General features: G+C 39.7%; 1 protein-coding gene across 1 annotated transcript; it reads right to left on the bottom strand.

Annotated features, from left to right (window-relative positions):
- Positions 1 to 1,483: 1,483 nt before the first annotated feature.
- Positions 1,484 to 25,743, bottom strand: LOC115223311 (dynein assembly factor 5, axonemal). The gene is made up of 10 exons (XM_029793823.2): positions 24,785 to 25,743; positions 22,603 to 22,845; positions 20,657 to 20,743; positions 17,803 to 18,035; positions 12,900 to 13,109; positions 10,262 to 10,411; positions 8,350 to 8,524; positions 5,947 to 6,245; positions 4,686 to 5,040; positions 1,484 to 1,691 (listed from the first exon to the last, which is right to left on the bottom strand). The coding sequence occupies exons 1-10, from the start codon at positions 25,401 to 25,403 to the stop codon at positions 1,573 to 1,575; spliced, it is 2,490 nt and encodes an 829-aa protein (XP_029649683.1). The 5' UTR covers positions 25,404 to 25,743; the 3' UTR covers positions 1,484 to 1,572.
- Positions 25,744 to 26,190: the final 447 nt, after the last annotated feature.

Here is a 26,190-nt window from a genome sequence, read left to right on the forward strand (position 1 = left end):
ATTACATCATGCAGACGTCTGCTTAATTGTTTTGAAACTTAAGTGTTGCGGGTGTATCATGCAGCATATGCAAAATATTTCAGGAACAGTATTTTTTTAAAATGCAATAAAACCTTTGTATCTGCCAATCATGGGTGGAGCACTGTCAATTAGCACAAGCTATTATATTTTTGAGGGGAATTTCATTTTCTTCCAAATAAGTTTCAACTTCTCTGCAAGTTGTTTCATCTTTGGTGTCTGTTGAAGATGTCTGACAATAAGCATTTCCTCTCTGAATCCATTACCATCCAAGAATCGAACGTACGCCAATGAAATAGCTTTACTATCTCTCAGTTTAGGGTCATCAGGTTGAAGAGGAAATTTCTTTACAATTTGGCTACAAGTTGCTTTTCTACATCTTTGGTTATTTCACGACTCTGATGAGTTACTTAAAGGAATCTTACAAGTAATTTCGTTGATGAAATTCCGTCAGATACTGCTGGGAAATTAGTTTCCCCAATATTATGGGGTCTCAGCTTTTGCTATCATTTTAGAAATTTCATATGATGCCAGTAAACACCTGCTAATCATCATCATCATCATCGTTTAACGTCCGCTTTCCATGCTGGCATGAGTTGGACAGTTTGACTGAAGACTGGTGAGCTTTGCCCTTAAATCACATACAAAATTTTTTTTGCATGACCTTATGAATTCTCTGTGTAGAAGACAAATTTGCAAAAGTTTTCTGAAAATTCTAGAAAAGTTACGAGGAGTTATATGGGGTGCGTAAACCAGAATTTCACCCCTGAAATGCTGACAGTAATATATATAGATATAGGTGCTTTCCAACCACATGGTTCTGGGTTCAGTCTCACTGCATGACACCTTGGCCAAGTGTCTTCTACTCATGCTAACAAAAGCTTCTTGAGTGGACTTAAAAGAGTCCATCATATATATGTGTGTGTGTGTTTGTATCCCACCACTGTTTGACAACTACTGTCAGTATGCCTATGTTCCCATAACTTAGCAGTTCAGTAAAAGCGACTGGTAGAATAAGTACCAAGCTTAATGAAAATTAAGTCCTGGGGTCAATTTGTTTGACCGAAAATTTTTCAAAGCAGTGCTCCAGCATGGCTGTAGTCTAATGACTGAAACAAATAAAAGTTAAAGATACACATATACAGTTGCCATGCTTGATCGCTAAGTCCTCAAGTTTTTTCCATTCTCTCTCTGTTTATTTTCTTTTATTCCTTTCTGTTAAAGATCATAGGCTTGAAACATAAAAGACTTTCTCCCTTTCCCAATCGTCAGACTAATACACCTGTCTCCATCTTTTGTTTTTCTGTAAATTTTAACTATATATATATATACACACACACACATATATACACACGTACATACATACACACACGTGAACCATGTGATCCCAACATAAAAGAAAAATACAAAATCCATTAACATTATAATTTTTGTTTCCATTTTCTGCTTTAATTTTACAAATTATTTTTAGACTAAAACTGTAAAACATGAAAAACAATAACAACAAAAATATGAGATTTGGATGATAAAAAAAACCCCCAGAAACAACAGCATTCACGTAAATAATGAGAGGAGTTGGTCACAGAAGATGGTCGTTCGGTGCTTGTGTTTCACCTTGTTTATTTCACTGACTAACATGGCTGGCTTTAAATGACCTGCTTTTTTCAACACATCTGAAAAACAAAACAACAACAACAAAAGTAATGTAAAATTATAGACAGCATTATTAAATGGTGTGTTTATGTGCATACACACACACACACACACACATATATATATATATTATATAAAGATTAATGTAACCTATACAGTCATTTTTGTGATTATATTCTTATCTTATATGTGTGTATATATTTTAATTCCTCTGCCGAAAGGATACAAATCTCAGAAGATGCTCAGATTATAAGTTCTGTCTTTTCAACCTCCTTCATCTATTTCTGCATAGATCATAAACCTCTGATTGGTTCCTTTCATTATTCTTTCTATTTCGTTACCATGTCAACATGTAATTACAGTTTCATTAGTTCCGTCTTCCTCGTTGACTTAAGATAACCTTACTTCACGCATATCCTTAACTGCAATATTCATTCATTCAAGTTACTTATCTCTCTAATTTTGTCAGAGATTGGCTGACTGAAAGCTCTAAGATTTTTCAATTCTATTTTACTATTTATTATCAACATTTGCTGTTTCGTCAAATTATGCTACCTAAATCCCAAGTTAAACCCTGGCTGAGGGGCATAGGCCGATATAATAGTTGCTAAACTATGATGGAGCACTAATCTAATCTTCAGTATTCTGTCACATACTCTGACTACCTCGATTACCTTATCTACCCATTTTTCGGCAATAAGCATACCCACTCCCCCGACCCCTTCAGTATTCCCAGCCCAGAAAATCTTGTACCTCTATCCTTTACCTGTGAGGAACCTAGCAGAACCTTCTCTCCACCTCACCTCTTGAATACAGCATATATCTACACACCTCTGTTCAAGCAATTCAACGATCTCGCCAGATCTGCCTTTCAGTGTGCCAACCCTGAGGAAGTGGGAGGCAATCGACCTAGTAGCATCATGAAACTGAAAAGAAAACTCGCATTTGGCAGTATTCATAGACAAACAATAAGACTCAAGTCCAAACCGCGTACGTTACACCAAACATATCTTGCAATGAATGACCACTACCTTTTATGGAAGGAGGAGCAGATGGCATAAGACTTTGAAGTGGGCATAGGAGACAACAGGGATGCGAAGTGTACATGGGAGACAACAAGGATGAGAAAATTTAGGACTTCCTGTATCTGTGGAGGGGGTGGGAGGGCGGGCACACTCCGCGTGAAAAATTATCCAGCCATGTGACCTGTAAGATTATAAACAAAGCAACAAACTAGGGGTCAACAAATTGCATGGAAATATGACTGGTGAGAAGAATAGGGGCTGAATTGAGTTAAAAAGGTTTCTTATCTTGAAATCATTTCATTTTCGAACTGAAAACTTGCCAGAGGAATTCGAAATCGGGAATGAGACCGTATATTTGAGGGGCTAGCTTTTAAAGGCCTAACGATGGAAAGAGATAGGAAGGAAATAGGAAGACAGATAATGTAGAAGAGAAAGACAGACAATGTAAAGGGGGAGAGAAGATTAACTCTATATATATAGTTAATCCAAACAAAACAACACAACAACGCGAGGACGTGGAACAAATAAAGTATTATTGGACGCTCAGGAAAGAAGGAGGGTTTAACGTTTCGAGCGGAGCTCTTCGTCGGAAACATAGGAGAAGGGAAGACAGAGGAAAAAAAAATCGGCAGTGGTACTCACGAGGTCACATATTGAAAGACCGGAAGTAGAAAGGTGGAAGAATAATGTTTTTTAAAGACAGGAGAGCTTTCAAAGACAAGGAAAGTGAGGGGGGGGATGTGTGTGGATGTGTGCGTGCGCGGAGGTCTGTGGGTGCGCGTGTGTGTGTATGTGTACAATATATACACACACACACACATACATATATATACATAGATATACTTAAGCACCATTTGAGCATGGCCAATGCCAGTACCACCTGACTGGCCCTCGTACTGGTGACACGTAAAAGCACCCAATACACTCTCAGAGTGGTTGGCATTAGGAAGGGCATCCAGCCATAGAAACTTTGCCAGATCAGGTTGGAGCCTGGTGCAGCCATCTGGCTCGCCAGTCTTCAGTCAAACCATCCAACCCATACCAGCATGGAAAGCGGACATTAAACGATGACGCCAAGGATGACGATGATATATATATATATCATCATCATCATTATTGTTAATGTCCGTTTTCCCTGTTGGCATGGGTTGAACATATATGTGTGTGTGTGTGTGAGCCTTTGTGTCTTTGTCTCCCAGTACCACTTAAAACTGGTGTTGGTATATTTATGTCTTCATAACTTAGTGGTTTGGCAAAAGAGACTGATAGAATAAGTACCAGACTTAACAAAATATAAGTACTGGGGTTGATTCATTCAACCAAAAAATTTTCAAGGCAGTGCTGCTCCAGCAAGGCCACAGTCTAAAGATTGAAACAAGTACAAAAGACAGAAGATCGTTAATGACAAGAATGCAGCAAAGAAAATGGCCTTCGAGACTTGTGAGGGAAGAGAGAAAGTTACTGCCAAAGCAAAAGCCTTCACATGAAAGTCACCCTCAACAGAGTCCTGTGTCAAAGACTACCAAGGGCCCAAGGACCAGGTGGGGGTGCTAAACCATGCAACAGAGAAAGTGTAGGGTATCACAGAACTTGATAGTTTAACAATTCTGCCAATTCACTGCCAACCTCGAGGAGCTGGTATTTTATGGCACAGACCCAGGAAAGGATGAAAAGTTGGTGTGCAGAGAACCGGAACAAGTGTCACAAGGCATCTTGTACCACAGGGTGTAATAACTCTGCCATTTCATCAACTGGCTTGAAATGGACACTGAAAAGACATTTTTATTTGTGCTTCCCTCCTGTACTACCTTAATTATAAGTCTTACCTCTGCCCTCTCCCTTCTGCATCACTTTAACTAAAAGCTTATCCCTACCTTTTCCCTTCTCTGTTGCTTTAAATAAAGGCTTACCTCCATCTTCCACACATGGGAATACTTCCCACCATGGACTTTTGACCTTCTTACAAAACTCATGACAGAATAAACTTACTTAATATGGCGTCCTGTATAGATTTCTCTGAGTCGTCAAGATGCAGTAGCAGGCCTTGGTACATCACTTCCAAATGGGCTTTATAGAAATCCGTGTCGTAGTCATCAGAGAAGGCATCAAAGTAAGCCAGGAAGGTTGTGGCCACAACAACCCGAATGTCGTCAGAGGCATCATCCAGACGCTTGAGAAGATGAGGGTAGATCTTGTGCAACGTGTCGTAGTCGATCTGCTGACAGGCAGCCATGGTCTCCAACAGCCGTGTCAGCACTCGACAACTGATCAAACGGGTGCTTCTGTTATCGTCCTCCATTGAAGACAGAATCTGGGGTAACAGCTCCGAGGACACCGATATCAGCTGGAAACAAAGAACAGGTTGAAGATTTCATGAGATTCTTATTCTTCTACATATGTTGTTGTTTAACCCTAAACCAACCCTGATTGTGCAAAACTGTAGTCAAAGACAACCTTACCATGACCATCTAAACATCTTTTATTGTAGCCTTGTTAATCAATGCCTTGCAAGTGGAATTTAGAGGCAAGAAGCAGGCATGTTACTCTGTGCAGTTTAGCATAACTTCTTGGCCCATGGATGTCTTTAACAGATTTCACTCAGTCACAATCATTCAAACCAGATCACCAAAAGGTTAATGCCACTTCACAGAACACCAACAGCATCTACACTTCCCCAGTAGCCAAAACCTAAAACTAAACCCACTGGACAATCCTTCTGCCTCTCTAATATCTATGGACCCCAATCCAATGTGGAACCCCAACACATCAGCTCTTAAGCCTTATCTAAATCTGTCTAATCCGTTCAGACAACTACACTCAGTAAGGTGGTCTCTACACACATGTAGGTTCCACTCTCTCCTGCCAGTCACATCTCCCACCTGGATACGAAGACCAGACGAGCAGTCATGGCTGCTCAATCTTCCTACCCCTTCCCCCCCACCACCACTCCTTCAAATACAGCTGCTCCCTTTATGATCCCTAAACTCGTTCATCTACTACCATCACTTCAAACCAGAATACCTCTTTCTGTACCCTAACCCTCTCTTGCCCTACCCTCAGCAATTTCAGTGCCTGGAACCCTTCATGGCTTTCATTCTCATCCCATTTGACAGATGCAGAAAATGAATCTTTTGTAACCCTCGTCAGCACTGACCCCTGGGACTAAACAACAACAACACAAAAATAAATTAAAGCATTCAGTGATGAGAGAGAGAGAGTAGGCGGGGGTGTTCCAAGAAATCTGAATTACCTCTTCATTGGATACAGCTTTGCTCTGCAGCAGGGCCCAGACTGCAGAGGTGGCAGAAGTCCTAATAGCTGCCGCAATCCTCCCTGCTTTCCAGATAAGGTTTGGTACAATCATCTTCTGAACCATCTGAAGTGCATTACTACTGAATGGGTGAGGCACCTCTGTACTTGGTTTATGCTCAATGATCGCACAAGACAATAGGGTCATCATCTTCAGTCGAAACTCTGGGTTTTTCTCAACATCTAAACACTCACTTAGAATTTCAGTTATTTCGTCTGTCAATAATGGCAATGCAGATTCTGTAAGAGAAACTTTCTTTTATTAGAACATTTGTAGCATTTTGCCCTTTTCTCTGTTTCCATAAATACATAATCTATTTCTACACATATCTATATCTTTGTATCTATGATTTTGATGTGGCATAGGTGCAGGCAAGCCTATGTGGTAAGAAGCTTGCTTCCTAACAACATGGTTCCAGGTTCAGTCCCACTGCATGGTACCTTAGATAAGTGTCTTCCACTATAGCCTCAAGCCAACCAAAGCCTTGGTAGTAGATTTAGAAGATGGAAACTGAAAGAAGCCTGTCATATATGTGTGTGTGTGTGTGTTTGTCCCTCACCACAGCTTGACAACTGGTGTTGGTGTGTTTACATCTCTGTAACTTAGCAGTTCAGCAAAATAGACCGGGCTTTAAAAAAACGTAAGTCCCGGGTTCAATTCATTCGACTGAAAATTCTTCAAAAGTAGTTTCATAAGGGAAATAATGCATGAAGCTGTGCTGCTGCTGCTGCTACACCAACAACAACAAACTTCCATTCTCCATGCTTGAATGGGTTGGATGGTTTGACAGGACCTGGTCAGCCAGACAGCTGCCCTAGGCCCCAGTCGTCTGTTTTGGCATGGTTTCTACAGCTGGAGACCTTTCCTAACACCAACCACTTTTACAGAGTTTACTGGGTGCTTTGCATGATGCTGGCATGAGTGGTTTTTACACGGTACCGACATGGGTGCGTTTTATGTGGTACGGCAGAGGTGCATCTAAGATGGTACTGGTGTAGGTGCATTTTACATGACATCAGCATGCACAGTATAATGAAATAATGAATGTAAACAAAAATGCATCATTAATTTAAACTATGTTACAGGAGAAGCATATTTCAACTTTAAAAGTACCCACTACACTCTCGGAGTGGTTGGCGTTAGGAAGGGCATCCAGCTGTAGAAACTCTGCCAGATCAGATTGGAGTCTGGTGCAGCCATCTGGTTTGCACGACCTCAGTCAAATCGTCTAACCCATGCCAGCATGGAAAGCGGATGTTAAACGATGGTGATCTTCTTTCAGTCAGCTGCGAGGTTGTTTATATTTTGGTAGTGAAGAGAATTGCCATACAAGATGTAAAACATGTATTTCTAGGACTGATGCTTTGTGCAACCTCAATCAGTCACTAGGGTGGTGCATCATTCAAATAGTTTTTGTTGTCATCCGTTTATTGCAAAAAGCTGAGATGCAGTTGAAAATTTATTAACATTTTGTCATCTTTTTAGGAGAATGTTTTTTTATTTAAATACTTAAAAAATGTTTCTTAAAGGTAACACAGTCGTTAAGTAATGTACAACATATTTTAAATGTGGGTTATGTGTGGGAAGGAGGTATGAAGAGATGAGGCAACCTCCCCACATAACTGCAGAGATGCTGGAGTCAATTTTTCATAAGTCTGTACCAACAGTCTGTGACAATTTAATTTCGCTTGTTGACAATAGTTTTTTTTTTTTTGTTTAGTACCAATTACTGTCCCCTGCAGACTTACGTTCGTCAAGCTCCCTCATCTATGACACTTGGTCTTCCACTTGTAATACAGCTGCATTAATAAATGCAGGCCAATTTTTGTATGCATCTAAAACTATATAAAGAGCATCTTATACATTTGTAAATACAGTAAATGTTTTCCTCTGATGTCCAATGCTTTTAATCAGACAACACACAAAAATTGCAGGTAAATTTTGTCGAAGACTGTAAAGAACCCTACCTTGCATTTAGCCAAAAAATCACTCATGCAGCACTGGTGGATTATAGACCATCTTATAGCAGCTAGTTGCAGCTAAATGGACTGCACTGTAGAAAGCTTACTGTATGGGCAACCCACAGCTTGCAACAATTCATGATTCACAAACCTCCAAGTTGGTGCCCCAACATCCTATCAACTCTGATAACCATTCTTTCTGAAGCATTCTATAGAATAATTGTTAACATAGTTGTTGCCCTGATTTACATCCCATTAGAGTGGGGTCTGCTGTTCTTTTCTGCCAAAATTGGTATTTATAATGCCCTTGCTCTCTGCTTGATTCATGTTGATGAGGAAAATATAACAAAAACAAAAGAAAAAGTAAAATAAAAGAACTTACCATTAGCTTTCATTAAAAGAGTCTCAAAGATACTCCTTTCAAATGACTGACTTGTCCATTCTTTGTGTGTCTCTTTCAGTTTGACCAGTAGCAGTGGACTGTGTTCTTTAAAGAGTTGCTTTGAGGCACCAGGTAATTCTTGGACATCAGCTAACTCTTGGAGACAGTTCTGACACTAAATAGTGACGAAATAAGAAACTGAAGTTTATTTCAAAAAGAACAGTCAACTTACAATCCTTTTAAATAATCAAATTGTTTCTTTTGTTTATTTCCTGTCACACAAAGTTCATCAAGGTGTGTTTTAATGAAGGCAGAAGTCGACTGAGCAGGATTTGAAAAGAAAAACAAAGGGGTGTAACCAAACAACACCAGGTCTTATAACTGATGCTCTATCAATTCTGTCATCCATTCCTATCACTGACATTGTCATTGCTTTTGTGTCTACTTCTCTGCACTGGCGTGGGTTAGACTGGACTTTCTGAGGTAATGTTTTATGGCTGTGCCCCCAGCCAAATCTTTTAGTTGTCTCTCACAGCATGTAAGAACACACTGTACCAATTCTGAAAACTGGTATATATACACACACACACAGACATACACAGGTGTAGATGTCCACTTACTAACCAGATGGTTTCCAGTTCAATCCCACAGTGTAGCACCTTGAGCAAGTGTCTTCTGTTTTACTTCTATAGCCTAGCTATAGTCAGTGAATTTGACAGACAGAAAGAAGCCAGTTGTATATGTGGTGTGTGTGTGTGTGTGTGTATTTATAAAGCTGAAAACACTTTAGGAGTTACTCAATGGTCTCAAGTTCAATTCACAATACTTATTAAATACATAGACATAGCAACCACATGGTTTTGGGTTCAGTCCCACTGCAGAGCACTCTGGAATCAAATACCTTCCACTTATAGCCTTGAGCCAATCAAAGTCTTGTTAATGAATGTGATAGACAATAACTCACACATATGTATATACATATACATGTAAATACCTATGTGTATGTGTGTTTGTGTTTGTTCCCCTACTCACTGCTTGACAACTGGTGCTGGTTTGTTTATGTCCCCATAAGCTAGCAGTTCCTGAAATGTGACTGATATGTTATAGCCTTTAAAAAAAATAGGCACTAAATTCGCTTTGTTCAACCAAACCCTTCAAGGTGGCACCCCAGCATGGCTGCAGTCCAATGACTGATACAAGTAAAGGATAAAAGCTATATAATAAACAAACAAGCATGCAAGAATGCATACATACATATATATACATGAGGAGATGACAAGGGACTCAGACTTGTGGCAATTTGCTGAAGACACATCAAGCTAAGTAAAACCATGGCCACCCATACATTTAGGCATGTCTTTTATGGGCAAACACTCCACTCCCTTTCCCAACCATGAGGTCTCTTCTTGTAGGTACCAATGCCATGTAAAATGCACTCGTACCAAGTGCTACACGTAACGCACTTGTGCTGGTTCCACTGGTGCTGTACAAGACACACACATGTTGGCGCCAAGCACAATGCACTCACGCCAATGGCCATGCAAGGTGCACTCAGGCCAGCAGCACAAAGAGAGAGCAGCCAACCATAGAATCAGTGCCAAAACAAACAAATAGGAGCTTGGACAGCTCTCCGGCTGACCAGCTTCTGTCAAACTACCCAACTCATGCTAGCATGGAAAATGGACGTTAAACAATGATGATGATGATATGTCATCATTGTTTAATGTCCACTTTGCATGCTGGCATGGCTTGGATGGTTTGACATGGAACTGGTCAGCCGGAGAGCTGCCCAGACACCAACTGTCTGTTGTAGCAGGGTATCTGGATGAACCACTTAACAGATATATATGTGTATATTTACACACACATTTATATATATACCCATACATACATACAAAGAAGAATAACTTACTTGTTCGGTAAGCTGACTGTTCTCAGTTGGATTCAAAGACAAGATAGTAATAAGAACAGTAAACAACTGGAAGCTAACTGCTGAGCAATCTTCCTTGGCAACAGACAACACAGATTGGACACAGTGATACAATTCCACCAATACATTCACCTGAAACACAATATTCAAACAATAGCAATTACATTTGTTAGGTTAGTCCACATTACTCTTGTTGGAGCAGAGGGCTGCCAACCCGGTTTCTCACTCCCTCTGGCTTATGTATATTCCCCAACTGGATGGGACACCAGTCCATCGCAGCGTTACTCATTTTTACCAGCTGAGTGGACTGGAGCAATGCGAAATGAAGTGTTTTGCTCAAGAACACAAACACATCACCTGGTCCAGAAATTGAAACCATAATCTTATGACCACTGACCCACACGCCTCCACAACAATCACATAGATTGAAATATTTTAAAGTTTTTTGATTTTTATTTGCCATTTATAAAGAAGAGAAATTGTTTTCAACTCTTAACATATTTTTCTGGTTTTTTTTTAAATTTGTTATTTAATAACGCATGCTTTGAGAGAGTAAGAATATGGTTTTTCAAAAGTCACCTTTAGAGATGAAACATTTTTCTAAACCTGATAATTTCCAGCCCAATTATTCTATCTATTTGCTGTTCAAAGCAATCATACCCAATCCACCAACATCTACCTTGCAATGTTGTTCTAAAGCTAAAAAAAATGATATAAGTACAGGTGTGGCAAGAAGTTTACTTCCCAGTCACAAGGTTTCAGGTTCAGTCTCACGACACGTGGCACCTGGGGCAACTGACTTCTGCTGCAGCACTGGGCTGAGAAAAGCCTTGTGAGTGAATTTGGTAGACGGAAACTGAAAGAAGCCCTTTGTCTACATATATATATATGTGTACACATCTGTGTGTGTGTGTGTGTTTGTCCCCCATCACAGCTTGTCAACCAATGTTGTTTATGTTTGCATCCTCAAGACTTAGCAAAAACGACTGAGAGAATAAGTACCAAGCTTTAAAAAAAAAACAAGAAAAATTGTCAGAGTCAATTTATTCAAGGCAGTGCTCCAGCATGGTCACAGTCTAATAACTAAAACAAGTAAAAGACAAAAGCTGTCCTCAGCTACAAAAGCTGATGTAAGATTAATTTAAAACAAAGTGAGTGATAAAACGTTACAATCAACAGAGTAACTTCAATGTTAAAGGATTAACAAAGGACCTTGAAGCAGATAAAGCTATATTTAACAGCGTCTAAAATAATGGGTTAAAAAAAACCCTCGGATGGAAAAATGCTGAAGGCTTTCAACTCTTTTCTGTCCAAGTGTTTATTAATCCAATATTCTCCATGCTAATCTTTATAGTTTTATCTACTTCGAGTTCCACTGTAAAAAAAATAAATAATCTACTGCAGGTGCAGGCATGGCTGTGTGGTAAGAGGTTGTTTCCCAACCTCATGGTTCTAGGTTCAGTCCCACTGCACGACACCTTGGGAGCCAGTTTTTTCTACTATAGCCTCAGGCCAACCAAAACTTGGTGAGTGGATTTGGTTGATGAAAATTGAAAGAAGACTAGTGCTGATCCCTTGTGCTAGAGGGGGAACTTGTGCTAGAGGTAGACCCATGAAGAGATGAGATGAGGTGGTGAAGCATGATCTCCAAACTTTGGACAAGTGACTGAGGCCTTTGGCGATATGCTGTGCTTGAGAAGACTCGTCAATCCAAGTGAAATCACAGTCATAGCTGAAGCTGATGTTACGTAAGCAGCACCTGTGCAGGTAGCACATAAAAATCCACCTTTCGAGTGTTGAGCCTTACAAAGGCAAAATGGTTGAGCTCCTCTCAAGTGTTGGGCCTCACAGAGGCAATGATTGAGACCTTTGGCATTATGTTGTGCTTGAGAAGAAGACCCATCAAACCACATAAAATCATAGTTGTGACACATACTGGTGTCACACAAATGGCACCTGTGCTGGTGGCACGTAAAAGAACCTGTTACACTCAGCAAAGTGGTTGGCGTTAGGAAGGGCATCCAGTCAAAGAAACCATGCCAAATTAGACAGGAACTTGGTGCAGCCTTCCAGCTTGCCAGCCCTGGTCAAACATGGACAACAGACATTAAATGATGATGATGATGATGATATATATATATATATATATATATATGTATGTGTGTATACACACACACATTTATATGTATATATATCTCTATATGTGCATCTTTGTGTTTGTCTCAATCACTACTTGACAACTGGTGTTGGTTTGTTTACATCCCTGAACTAAACAGTTTGGCAAAAGAAACAGATTAAGTACTAAACTTAAAAAGTAATAAGTACTGAGCTCACTATAATTGAATAAACCTTTCAAGGTGGTGCCACAGCATGGCCACAGTCCAATGACTAGAACAAGTAAAAGATAAAAGCTATCTCTCAAAATTTCTAAATTCTTAGAATGTAAACCATTTTTGGGTTAGATTTGCATCTGCAGTATTTTGTTTTTTCATCTCCAGTTAGTAGGGAGCATATAGTTTATATCCAACCTGCCCATCCCTCTTGACTGTCACATATTGATGTTTATAATATCAAGAATTGTAACTGTTCAACAAAACAAAAACAAAAATTGAAAATATACCTGTAAATGATAAGAGACATCTGGTAGAATCAGTGTGTTGCAGATTGCTTCCAAGTGGCCATGGAGTTCGCTGCGGTCGCAGCCTTCGATGATTGCAGCTAGAATCATCAAAGAAGCTGCATCAGGGTTTTTGCAAATGTGATCCAAAAGAAGGTGACTCCAAGTTTCTATTTGGACAAAATAACCAACTAGTTTGGCAGATTTTAGCATCTGTGGAGAAGAAATTAATTAAAAGTCGCAAAGTCAAAGTGGAAATGAGTTCAATACCCAAATGGAGAGCAGTTCTAATCTCACTCTAACCAAAAGGCAAAGTAAGCAGCTAAGAAATGAAATGACAATGTTACTTCACAGTCAACTGGTTTCGGGTAGGAGAAAGTGGCTGTGACACTGAGTAGTGGATGAGAAGGCCTACATGGTTGCTTCACTTGCTAAAAACAACAGCCAAATCTGCCTTATAACATACACTGTCTTCTGAATAATGTAGTCTTATATAGGGCATGGCTGGGAGCATCTTTGATAAGAAGCCTGTTCTGGGAGTAAAATTAATAACAACAAAAACAACAATTATACAAAATCTAAATCACCATTGTTTTTTTTCTTAATACTTAGTTTTCCATGTTTGCATGAGGACTAGCAAGCCAGGAGGCTGCACCAGGATCCAATCTGATCTGGCATAGTTTCTACAGCTGGTTGCCCTTCCTAACACTCTGAGAGTGTAGTGGGAGCTTTTTACGTGCCTTGCTTCCCAACCATATGGTTCTAAGTTCAACTCACTGTGTGGCACCTCAGGCTGACCAAAGACTTGTGAGTGGATTTGGTAGGTGGAAACTGTATGAAGCTTGTTGTGTGTGTATATATATATATATATATATATATAAATAGATGAGTGTATTTTACCTTGTTAACATTTAACACGGATAAATGAATGAATAGTTACCAGGACAGCAAAAATCTCACAAGTAAAGATGTTGTAACTCCTTGTTTATAAAGGTTGAAACTTCGTGTTTACGTTGAATATTTGAATAATAGGAATAAAAAATGGAGTTAACGCAGGTTTAAACAAGTATTTTTTCTTTCTACATATGTTTCAAAAATTCCACTGATACTTATTCAAAAGAATAAAAGGTATAAACAATGCAATCTTCTCTTCGGGAAAGGGAAAAAACGAAACTTGTCGATACGACATTTTAGCAAAAAATGATGGATTCGTATAGCGATAGACAGAACGCTATTAATATTGTTTAAAAAAACGTTATATGATATAACGTCATAAGTAGCTAACAGAAAGAGTAGGGATATTAATAGTGAATGTTAAATATAAGGAAATTAAAGTCTAAACTATATATAATGATAGAGACTACTTATATGCACTAAAAGTATGTTTTTGCCAATGCTTATATCTGTATGCTCGTTCTATAACCGTGTTTACTAGAGTATTTTTAGAAAAAATAATGAAAAATAGCTCAGAATTGCAAAGAAGACAGAATTTCTTGCCTTTGTCATATGGTATCGAAATTGAGAGGATCAACCATTCCAAATGAAATTGTTCATTGTGGTCTTTTAAATTCCAAATCAGTTTGCTGAGACCGTACTATTCCGTTTATTTCTATCCCTAAATGTTGAGTAATGGATAGAAATTCTCTTAGATAACTCTAACGATGTGCTTCCAATGTAAAATTGTACTTTATTACGAGTACTGATTATACACTGGTATATAGAATTTTTAATCTTAGAGTTACTTGACATAAATTTAATTCTATTGGGATTGACTTCAGATACAATAACCTTGTTATTAATATTTCTAGAGGGTTGGATGGTAGTAGCTAAATTAATGTTAGTATTAGTAAATGTATTAATATTTAACAGTTTGTTATTATGAGAAGATATAATTTGCAAGAGATTTTTTGTGTTTGAAACATATGTAGAAAGAAAAAATACTTGTTTAAACCTGCGTTAACTCCATTTTTTATTCCTATATATATATATATATATATATACACACACACATATATATACATATATATCGTCATGATTTAATGTCCGCTTTCTATGCTCGCATGGGTTGGATGGTTTGTCAGGAGCTGGTTAGGCAGAAGACTGCACCATGTTTCACTGTCTGTTTTGGCATGGTTTTTACGGCTGGTTGCCCTTCCTAACGCCAACCACTCTGAGAGTGTAGTAGGTGCCTTTTATGTGCCTTGCTTCCCAACCAAATGGTTCCGAGTTCAACCCACTGCGTGGCACCTCAGGCTGACCAAAGATTTGTGAGTGAATTTGGCAGGTGAAAACTGTATGAAGCCCGTTATATATATCACCAACATTATTTAATGTCTGCTTTCTATGCTGGCATGAGTTGGATGGTTTGTCAGGAGCTGGTTAGGCAGAAGACTGCACCATGTTTCACAGTGTGTTTTGGCATGGTTTTTACGGCTGGACGTCCTTCCTAAAACCAACCACTCTGCAGAGTGAACCAAGTGCTTTTTACATTGCACAAGCACAGACGAGGTCAGTTTTGGCATGTACAGTGGCGGCCAAAATGTTCAGAATGGCATTGTTTTCGTCAGAAAAGTAGATATAATTTTTTATCAAAGTTGTTTTATCTCTCTATATATAAACGGCAGTTTGTCTGTGTGTGTTTCTGTGTGTCTGTTAGGTTGTACCCTCACCCTGACCACAGCTTTCAACCGATTCTGATGAAACTTGACACACACAAAGCCCAATGTCATAATTCAAAACTAACGCAGCGAAAATTTTGAAAAGTTCCTCCAGTTCTGAAAAAAATCGATAAATTCGACATGGGGTCGAGAATCAGAAACACAAACCATAGACTGTCTAGGGGACGCAACTCGACCTTTTTAACTAAAAAAAAATTTACCATAATTTTTTTTCCATTTTTTGGTTATAACTCTCTAAAAATGCTTTATAGTTATTTCCCTTACAAACCCGAGCAACGCCGGGCGATACTGCTAGTATTCTATAATTTTCACGGACAATAAATATTTACAGACAGACAAATAGATATATGTGTCTTTGTGTGTGTGTCTGTGGAAGGAATCTGGGGTAGAGAGAGACATGGGATGAGGTGGTGAAGCATGACCTTTGAATGTTGGGCCTCAAAGAGGCAATGACAAAAGACCAAGACCTCAGGAGGTATGCTGTGACTGAGAAGACCTGGCAAATAAAGTGAGTCCACAGGTGTAATCTACACCAGCATCACATAATCAGCCCACCCAAAAGTACCTTGGATTGTAGGGTGACATGCCGTGCTTGAGGGGACCTATTGAGTCAAGTACATCAACATCAATATGAAAATCAAATCAAATGGAAATGTTAGTTGTGACTCCCATGCTGGTGGCACATAAAAAGCACCATCCGAACGTGGCTGATGCCAGTGCCACTCTGACTGGCTTCTGTGCCAATGGCACATAAAAAGTACCATCCGATCATGGTCGATATCAGCCTCCTTTGGCCCCTGTGCCGGTGGAACATAAAAAGCACCCACTACACTCTCAGAGTGGTTGGCTTATGAAGGGCATCCAGCTGTAGAAACACTGCAAGATCAGATTGGGGTTTGGTGCAGCCTCCTGGCTTCCCAGATCCCAGTCGAACCATCCAACACATTCCGGCATGAAAAACAGACATTAACTGATGATGATGATATATATATACATATATATATATGTATACTTACTTGGGAATGGATGTGGCGTTCAATTAAATAATAATAAATAATATATATATACATATGCATATGTGTGTGTGTGTATATATATATATATGTGGCACGTAAAAAGCACCATCCGTTCGTGGCCGTTGCCAGCGCTGCCCCGTCTGGCCTCCGTGCCAGTGGCACGTAAAAGCACCATCCGTTCGTGGCCGTTTGCCAGCTCCGTCTGGCTCCTGTGCGGGTGGCACGTAAAAAGCACCCACTACACTCGCGGAGTGGTTGGCGTTAGGAAGGGCATCCAGCCGTAGAAACACTGCCAGATCAGACTGGGCCTGATGCAACCTTCTGGCTTCACAGACCCCAGTTGAACCGTCCAACCCATGCTAGCATGGAAAACGGACGCTAAATGATGATGATATGCATATATGGGTACAGGTCGTCACCAACTGTGCAAACAACAGGAAATATGTAGACCTCTTTCCAAAGAAAATATTCTTCCCAGCATTCACTATTTTCCTCTCATTCTGGTCTAACAACCCTCCATATTTTGTTTTCATTCAGTTTCCTTGTATGTCTCCACTGTCCTGTTTTTGTTCCCAACTTTGGCCCTCCATAAATCCTAAATTTTATTTTAACATTTATGGGAGCAACTGTCTTTGAAGACTCAAAATGAGGAGTAGACAGACAGACAGACAACAGATGAAAGATCGTTCTGTTTTTTTCTCTTGTTGTTGACGTATTTAATTCATTTGTCTGTATATTTCATGTTGTTTACACAGTTGGCGACATCCTGTACCCATATATGCATATATATATATATATATATACACATATATTGAGAAAAAAATTGTCAGACTTTTGGAAAAAAATCATTTTTTCTAAAATTCTGACAACTTATTTTCTCAATATTCAATTTCTGTACATCACACCCAGCACTCTCTCTCTCTCTCTCTCTATATATATATATATATACAACTAGCTTCTTTAAGTTTTCATCTACCAAATCCACTCACAAGGCTTTGGTTGACCTAGGGCTATAGTAAAAGATATGAGCCCACAGTGCCATGCAGTGGGACTGAACCTGGAACCATGTGGTTGGGAAGCAAACTTCATGACAGCATAGCTATGTCTGCACCTATAAGCCATGTTAAAAAACACATTCTGTCCTTACTAGGGAAGGAAAGACCATAAATTTTAAAAAAAGGTCCAAAAAATGCAAATCAAAAAGTGACTAACATTTGATACCACTTGTTTTTCTTCATCTTTGCAAGCTGTAAACATCCCAGACAAGAGAATCTGTAAGTGTTGTGTTATACTCCTCTCAGCATTCAACAGAAGCACACACAGCAAACTTGATGCTTGGACGCGAGTAGCTGGAACCCAGTCCTTCAGATCGTTCACTAATGCAGGTAATATTTTGGATAAGTGACGATTCACAAGAACACGACATCCCAAATTCGGTCTCTCAGCTAAAAGCAAAACAAAAATAAATAAATAAATAAAAAAGAGGAAATAAGAAAAGAAAAAATGAAGATTTTGGACTGAAGAATTGTATAATGTTGCAAAAAAAAAATTTATTGATGAATTATTTGAATATATTTTTGTTAAACCTTTGACATTCAGATTACTCTGTCGAATGTAATGTTTATTTGATCAAATTGTTTTAAATTAATCCTGCATCATAACTTGAAGATTTCAATGATGTGATTGTTTATTTTTAGAATGACATTGTGGGGTATGTGTGAGAGGCTGGATCTGGCTGGTTTGAACATAAAACAGGTGGAATATTTGGGCTGGATACGGCCGGTTTGAACGCTAAAGGGTTAAACATTGAGGCAGCAAGATAACAGAATTGCTACAGGACTAGATGCAATGCTTTGAAGAATTTGTTCCAACTCTGGGGTTCTGAGTTCAACTACCACTGAAGTCACCTGTGCCCTTCATCCTTATAAGGATTCATAAATAAAACATCATTCCAGGGCAAATAACTCATGGCAGATACTACAAAGTATCCCATCCTGGATACCTTGTGGTATCTGTGTTGCAACTGCATTCTGAGTTCAAATCCTGCATCTTCTCTCATCATCATCGTTTAACGTCCGTTTTCCATGCTAGCATGGGTTGGACGGTTCTACCGGGGATATGGGAAGCCAGAAGGCTGCACCAGGCTCCAGTCTGATCTGGCAGTGTTTCTACAGCTGGATGCCTTTCCTAATGCCAACCACTCCGTGATTGTACTAGGTGCTTTTTACGTGCCACCTGCAGAGGTGCCAGGCGAGGCTGGCAACGGCCACGATCGGATTGGTGCTTTTTACGTGCAGTTTCCATTGATTTTTGATGTTGGTGTACTTGACTCAATGGATCTCCTCAAGCACAGGGTCGAAACGGTGTTTCTTTACTTGCCACCTGCACAGGAGTCAGTCCAGCGGCACTGGCAACTGCTGGGTGCCAGTCATAGGATTGGTTCAATTTCGATTCCGATTTCACTTGCCCCAACAGGTCTTTGCAAGCAGAGTTTAGTGTCCAATGAAGGGAGGTTGGCATGGGTGCCTGTTGTTGGATGAGGTTCGATTTCAACTTTGCTTGCCTCAACAGGCCTTCGTGTGTCCAAGGGAGGGAAGGCATGCATAAGTGGGCTGGCTGGGATGGACTCACTTGTCCTGCCGGGTCTTCTCACGCACAGCATATTTCCATAGGTCTCGGTCACTAGTCATTGACTCGGTGAGGCCTAAAGTTCAAAGGTCATGCTTCACCACCTCATCCCAGGTTTTCCTGGGTCTACTTCTTCCACAAGTTCACTCAACTGCTAGGGATTGGCACTTTTTCACACACCTATCTTCATCCATTCTCGCCACATGACCATACCAGTGCAATTGTCTCTCTTGCACACCACATCTGATGCTTCTTAGGTCTAACATTTCTCTCAAGGTACTTACACTCTGTCGAGTATGTATACTGACATTACACATCCATCGGATCATACTGGCTTCATTCCTTGTGAGCTTACGCATGTCCTCAGCAGTCACAGCCCATGTTTCACTGCCATGTAGCATGGCTGTTCATACACATGCATCATACAGTCTGCCTTTTACTCTGAGCGAGAGGCCTTCAGTCACCAGCAGAGGTAAGAGCTCTCTGAACTTTGCTCAGGCTATTCTTACTCTAGCAGTTACACTTTCAGCACACCCACCCCAGCTACTGACTTGGTCCCCTAGATAATGGAAGCTATCAACTACTTCTAGTTTTTTCCCCTGGAAAGTGACGGAAGTTGTTTTCTGCAGATTTTCAGTGTTTATTGCTACTGAGCACCTGCCACATACAAAATCTTTCTTCCCAGTTAGCTTTCTTTTGACATTGCTGCACCTCTTATGTGTCCATAGCTTACACTGGGTACATCTCATAGAGTTTCTACCTACGCCTTTTCTACAGATCGAGCAGGGCCATCTACCCGAAGGCGTCTGTGGTTTGTCTACCTTGTCTACCTAGGTAACCAAGTCAGCAGTGGAGGAGGAAGTTCTGAAAGCTTAGTAGCCGGAATAAGAACAGGTTGGGCAAAATTTAGGGAGCTGCTACCTTTGTTGATAAGAAATGGTCGCCCCTCTCAGAGTGAAAGGTAGATTGTATGATTCCTGTGTATGAATAGCTCTGGTACATGTGGGTCACTAGAGAGGGCATGCAAAGGATTGAAAGAAATGAAGCCAGCATGTTCCACTGGATGGGTAATGTCAATGTGCACACATGACAGAGTTTAAATGATTTAAGAGGAAAACTGGGCATAAGAGGCATCAGATGTTGTGTGCAAGAGAGAAGGCGGCTGTGCTGGTATGGTCACATGATGCATATGGACAGCTGCATAAAGAAGTGCCAATCTCTAATCATTGAGGGAACTTGTGGAAGGGATAGACCCAGGAAGATGTGAGACAAAGTGGTGAGTAAGTATCTTTAGACATTGGGCTTCACTGAGGAAATGACAAGGGGCTGAAACTTCTGGCAGTTTGTTATGCCTGAGAAGACAATCATCTGACACACTCTGTATTACACAGACACAGCCCTTTTCTCAGATCAACAAAAAAAAAATCAATTAACTTACTGTCAGGAGGGAAATGCTTTGGTTCTTCCTCTGGAAAGTCTAATTGGTCTTTTAAATCACTTTCATTTTCTTTTTCATATTTTAAACCTATTGCAATACAAACAATAAAGACTGATTTGGATCACTCCATGAACAACTTGATTTAATAAGAAATGGTGACCTAAATCATATTTTACTTGAATTAAATCACTTTAATTCCAGGAAAATAAACACCAACAACAAAACCAACATTTGAGTTCATCCACAGGAATAATGATGGCAGTTTCTTTGTGTCCAAAGATCATAACGAAGAACAGTTTGCCATCTTTGGAGTTGCAGAGCTTCTCGTCTTGCCTGCACTTAACAGTTCTAAAATGAGAGTCAGTCTGCGCAATCCAATCGCACACTTTCAACTTGGGGATCTGACCTCAGTGGCTCAGTGAGCTAAGGTGGCTACAGTGACCAGCAAGCTATAGGTTTTACATTGGAATGGCTTTCTCCATGATGAATTACCTTACAGGGCCGGAGAGCCCCCGCCTACTCTGCAGTTGCGAGAAGGGTGTCAAAGAGGACAGCAGATCACCTGAGGGACTTCACTCCTTGATTATCTGTTGAGGTTGACTCCCCTAGCTTTTTCGTTTTCCAAAGCAGTGGGTTCGTCCACAAGAATAAAGTAAAGATAAGGTACAATCCCTTCTTCTTTCGATTCTTTGAAGTGGAATGGTTATGTGACAGTTTCTCATTTCTTTACACAGCTCTGTGTATTTTTATTGAATTCTGATCTCTATCAAGTAATACTTATCAAAACCAGTGAATTCTACTAAAAACTTTGAGGTTGAGTTGAAAGATAAAGATAACAATGTCCAGAAGCTCAACAGATACTAGAAGTTGTTTGGTTCAAAGCAAGAAGATAGGCCAGTGCCTACCATTAAGGCTGGCACTGACCATTGTATTTCTGAATGTTGAGGAACTTTCTGCAACTAAATAAGAACTTGTTGCAAAATTATGCAAAGATTATCATCATGATGTTCTTTGCTGACAAGAAACCCCTGTGACCCGAAAATACTCTCATTTTAGTGTCGAAGGTATGATCACCCCACCACCAACATCTCTTTGCAGGGAAAGACCACATGAGAAATTCCTTCTGGCTCTACCTATTGTAAACATGTGGTTGGCAAGAAACAACTCTTCTGTGAATAACATAAAGATGATGAAGAAACAAAATTGTCAGTGTCGGACAAAATAAAAGTATTTACTTTTGAGCAAACTGGCAAAGTCATTAGAGTGTTGGAAGACATTCTTTGTGGCGTTTGTTCTGGTTCTCTGCATGGCAAGCTCAAATCTTGTCAAGGTCAACTTTGCCTTCGGGGAGTTGATAAAATAAGTAACCAGTCCAGGGTACTTAATAGCATCATCATCATCAGAAGAAGAAGAAGAAGAAGAAACATAGTGGAAATGAAATGTCAGTTTTGGCAATGTATTATGCTATGGTTTAGCTCCAACTCAAGCCTGATTGAGACTGTTCTTAACCAAAGGCCTTCCAGAAGTGACCATCTGGATTAGCAGAATTGTTAGAGCATCAGACAGGATGTTTTGTGGTATTTGGTTTGGATCTTTCCATTCTGAGTTCTTGTATGACCTAACCCATTATTCAGGTCGATACCACCTGGCAGAGGCACAGTGGGAAGTTGCCCTGGGTCCCCACAAGTCTAGGACTCCAGTGTTAATCTATGTATGCAGTGGCTTGGTGTTAAAATACTATATATTCAAGGGCATTACTTTGTTTGGTGGCCAAAAACAATGCTAAGATGGCTTTAGCAGAGTTCACTCTTTTGCAAGCATTCAGGTTGGATTTCTAGTCCTGCCACCAACTACTCCAACTTTTATGAATGTAACTGTCCAGACATGCTACGAGTGGAGATATATATATAAATATAAGGCATTTTCACTCCCAGCAACACACTTACCTATATCATGCCAAAAAGCAAGGGCTGATTCTTGTATTGAGGGCTGGCTGTCATTGATACTTGTCAACAGCAACGGGATAAGTTTGTGATGGTAGGAATATCGATCTAGCAAGTATAGAAGCCAGTTGCCAACAACGTTTGTGACAGCAGCTCTGACTGCAGGAACCTGGTCAAAAAGACGTTGAGCCAAGTGCAATCTGACATCATCAACACTTTTGCCATTACCATTTTGGATAACATCACCTAGAGAAAGAATAATGATAATAATATTAATAATAATAATAATAATAATAATAATAATAATAGGCCTAAACTTCCAAGGGAAGAAGGGCCTTTTTGAGTCTTTTTAGACAAACCCCTCTAGAGATGGTGTCCTGATAAAAATACTGGTGGGTGTGACACCTTATCAACACTTCCCACTGCATGAGAGTAATGGATAATAAAATACACAAACAACGGTATAAATGAGGACCGAACAACAGGTGACAGACTTTTGTGCAGCAGATGCCCTGCAGGTGAGCAGCACAGGCCCTGCAGGTGAGCAGCACAGGCTCAGTCATCATTTTACAGTTGCCAGAACTAAATGGACCAAGATGATGATAAGGTGCAGAAAGAGACCCTGTGAGATCCCTGACAGCAGGCTGCTGTCTGCTTTCACAGAATCTACTGGAACAAACTAGACTGAACGTTCTGAGAAGTAAAGCGACAACAACAACAACTCAGCAGGAAGACACCCAGCAAGAAATGGAAACAGAATTGAATGATGATGATGATGATGATGATGATAGACAAAGAGAATAGAAAGTGCAAGGTAATTGACTTTACAGTCCCACATGAGGCAAAAGTCAATATAAGTATAGAGAAAAATAGCAAAGAACCAGACCAAGCCACTGAGTTACAGAGGCTTTGAAAAATTAAAGTAAAATGTATCTCTGTAGTTATGGGAACCATCCCTAAAGATTTGAACAGACGGATAGAAGAAACAGGCATAACACTAATTTAGTGCAGCTCTGGGAAACAGAATTATTAGGGACATCTACGATATTTAGGAAGGTTCTTAGCATCTAAGGTTTCTTGTTGTAGCCCAATGTTAGAGATATTTCTTTTCCAACAGTCTAACCTGTTGTCATCATCATCATCATTTAACATCTGTTTTCTATGCTGGCATGGATTGGATGGTTGACAAAAGCTGGTCAGCAGTTCAGACTCTAAATGGTCTGTTGTGGCATGGATGCCCTTCCTAATGTTAACCACTTTGCAGAGTGTGCTGGGTGATTTTTACGTACCACCAGCATAGGTGTTTACACAGCCCAAGCATGAATGCAAGATAGGACAAGACATTTTGGTCCTCTGTTGTATCTGTCTCCATCCCAGTCATTGGTGGAATAAATAAGCTGAATAAACAAAGTAAATCCAAGATGCTGGATATGTGAGTTGTTAGTAAATGTTAGTCTACTCAAGCAGTACTGACCAAACTCACTCATTTAAGCAGCTTAATACTTGACCTTATCCACAAATTTATGAAGTACAAAATACTGAATTTCTTTGACCAGACACAGAAGCAGAGAATTATTGTAAAAGAGAAGATATTTTTTCTTGTGCACATTAGTGTCATTAAGTGACCAAGTGCTGAGTGGTCTCCTAAAGATTCATTGCTTGGGGTAGGGGTTAAAGATAGACACGTGTGACACTCGCAGATGCTTCCAGAGAGTGGTGGAGAAGAAAGAGAGAAAGCATTTGTTTTTTTAATCATTTAGACAATTTACCATATTCCACCTTTGACCATTGTCATGACAATGGCCTTCCAATGATGTTTATTTGAGAGAAGGAGAGAGAGAGAGAGAGAGAGAGAGGGGGGGGTTGAATGAGTTGTTAAGGATGGTGTTTGAATGCAAAGCACAGAGGGGATGATGTGGAAAGAGGACGAATGCAGAGTGCTTGGACAAGGATAGGAATGGAACGAAGCACCGAAAAACAGGAGTGACGAGAGTAAAGTCGAACACTCAAACACGCTGCAACCACCAGCGTCTGTCGGTTGGTTTTTTGCCTAACAAGACGGCCCCCCTTTTTTTAACACCTTACTTGTTTGCATATATACCGATATAACAGAAATAATAAAAACACACTCTAATAACGGGCAGTATAAATATATTTGTATTAACCAATATGAAAGTACACTTACCGATTGCTTCTAAAACACAGACACGCACCTTTGAATGTTGATGAGTAAGATTCTGTAAGAGAGGATTAATCAAAGACTCCGATTGCATATGGAAAACATCAGGAACAGTCTTTGCCAATAACGAAGCAGCCATACAACTATTTTTTTTTATTTGAGGATAATTATCTACAATGGTTCTTTGTAAAATCTTTATAACATCATTTAGGTAAGCTTCGATCTTCTTTCCATTCAGTTCCATTGCTTTGATTAATAATCGAACGAGAATCAAACGAACTTCTTCTGAATTCTCGATTATTTCTTGCTGTCCTAATCTCTGGACCAAAACAGGTATTAAGTAAGGTAAATATTCACACTGCCCGGGGACTATTGTTAACAATTCGCTCATCAACTCTATGGCTTGTTCGCGACAACTCTCGGCAGGATCGCTGAATTCTTTCAACAAAGGTTTAAGAAGTTCGTTAAAAATCCTTTGTAAGTCTGAGCTTTCCAGATCCGGCTTTCGTTTGTTTATGTCTTTACTGATGTCTTGCAGTGCTTTCCTGCGAATCATCTTGTTACTTTCATTCAAAAAGTTGATATTCCGAGCCAAGTTCGGCAAACTCTCCTCCACGACCGCCATGATGTTTCTTATGTGTTGTTCGGTAGACTTTCTACCTCACTTTGCTAAAGAGTTTGTTGTCCTTAGATACGGATTTATTTGAAAATTACTTTCTCTTAACAGAGAATTATTAATAGATTAGAATGATATTTCTTAAATAACATGGAATAGTTCTCTTTCAACTCAATTGTTAAATTATTATTGTGGTTAATGCTGATCATTATCGTTATTATTGTAAACTTTTAATGACTGAAAAATCATTTGTTGAAGCTACGTCTGACCTGTTCCAACATGAATTTTCAGTGAACAGAAATAAAGTTACAGGAAAAAATGTCATGTTTTATTTAAATATCATAAGCAATAATGTAGAACACACTTATTATCTGACAATACGTGACTTGTGCACAACAGTAACACAATATTTAAGATGAAGAGTCGTTGAGGGTGGGAACAGCCACACCCTACCAGGCACGGGTGTAAATAAAGGATTGCAACATTTCCTTTGGCCTTTCATGCTTGTTGATTAAGATAACGTACATAGTAATTTCTGTGTCCCGAGGCAAGGGAAACCCGTGCTATGCCACTGATTAATTTCATTCGATATCTTAATAAAACAAACAAAAAGAAAAACTGTGTCAGCAATTCATAATCACATTTTCCTGTTACTTATTTTATTACAACATGAGTGTGGGACAAGCTGCATTCAGGTGCCACTTTCAACTCTCTCTTTGATAAATCTGATCAATTCTCAAGGTATCATCTACTTTCATCATCATCACCATCATCGTAGTCGTCGTTTAACGTCCAC

This window comes from Octopus sinensis, linkage group LG22 (assembly GCF_006345805.1).
Source record: "Octopus sinensis linkage group LG22, ASM634580v1, whole genome shotgun sequence".
NCBI classification, from domain to species: domain Eukaryota; kingdom Metazoa; phylum Mollusca; class Cephalopoda; order Octopoda; family Octopodidae; genus Octopus; species Octopus sinensis.

Excerpts from the sequence above, each read along its gene's own strand:
- LOC115223311 (XM_029793823.2), bottom strand. The coding sequence starts at position 25,403 with ATGGCGGTCGTGGAGGAGAGTTTGCCGAACTTGGCTCGGAATATCAAC. Across the intron at positions 20,744-22,602 it reads TGCTTTTTGGCATGATATAG|GTTTAAAATATGAAAAAGAA; the intron begins GTAAGTGTGTTG and ends GTATTGCAATAG. Across the intron at positions 18,036-20,656 it reads AAAGCATTTCCCTCCTGACA|CTGAGAGACCGAATTTGGGA; the intron begins GTAAGTTAATTG and ends TTTTGCTTTTAG.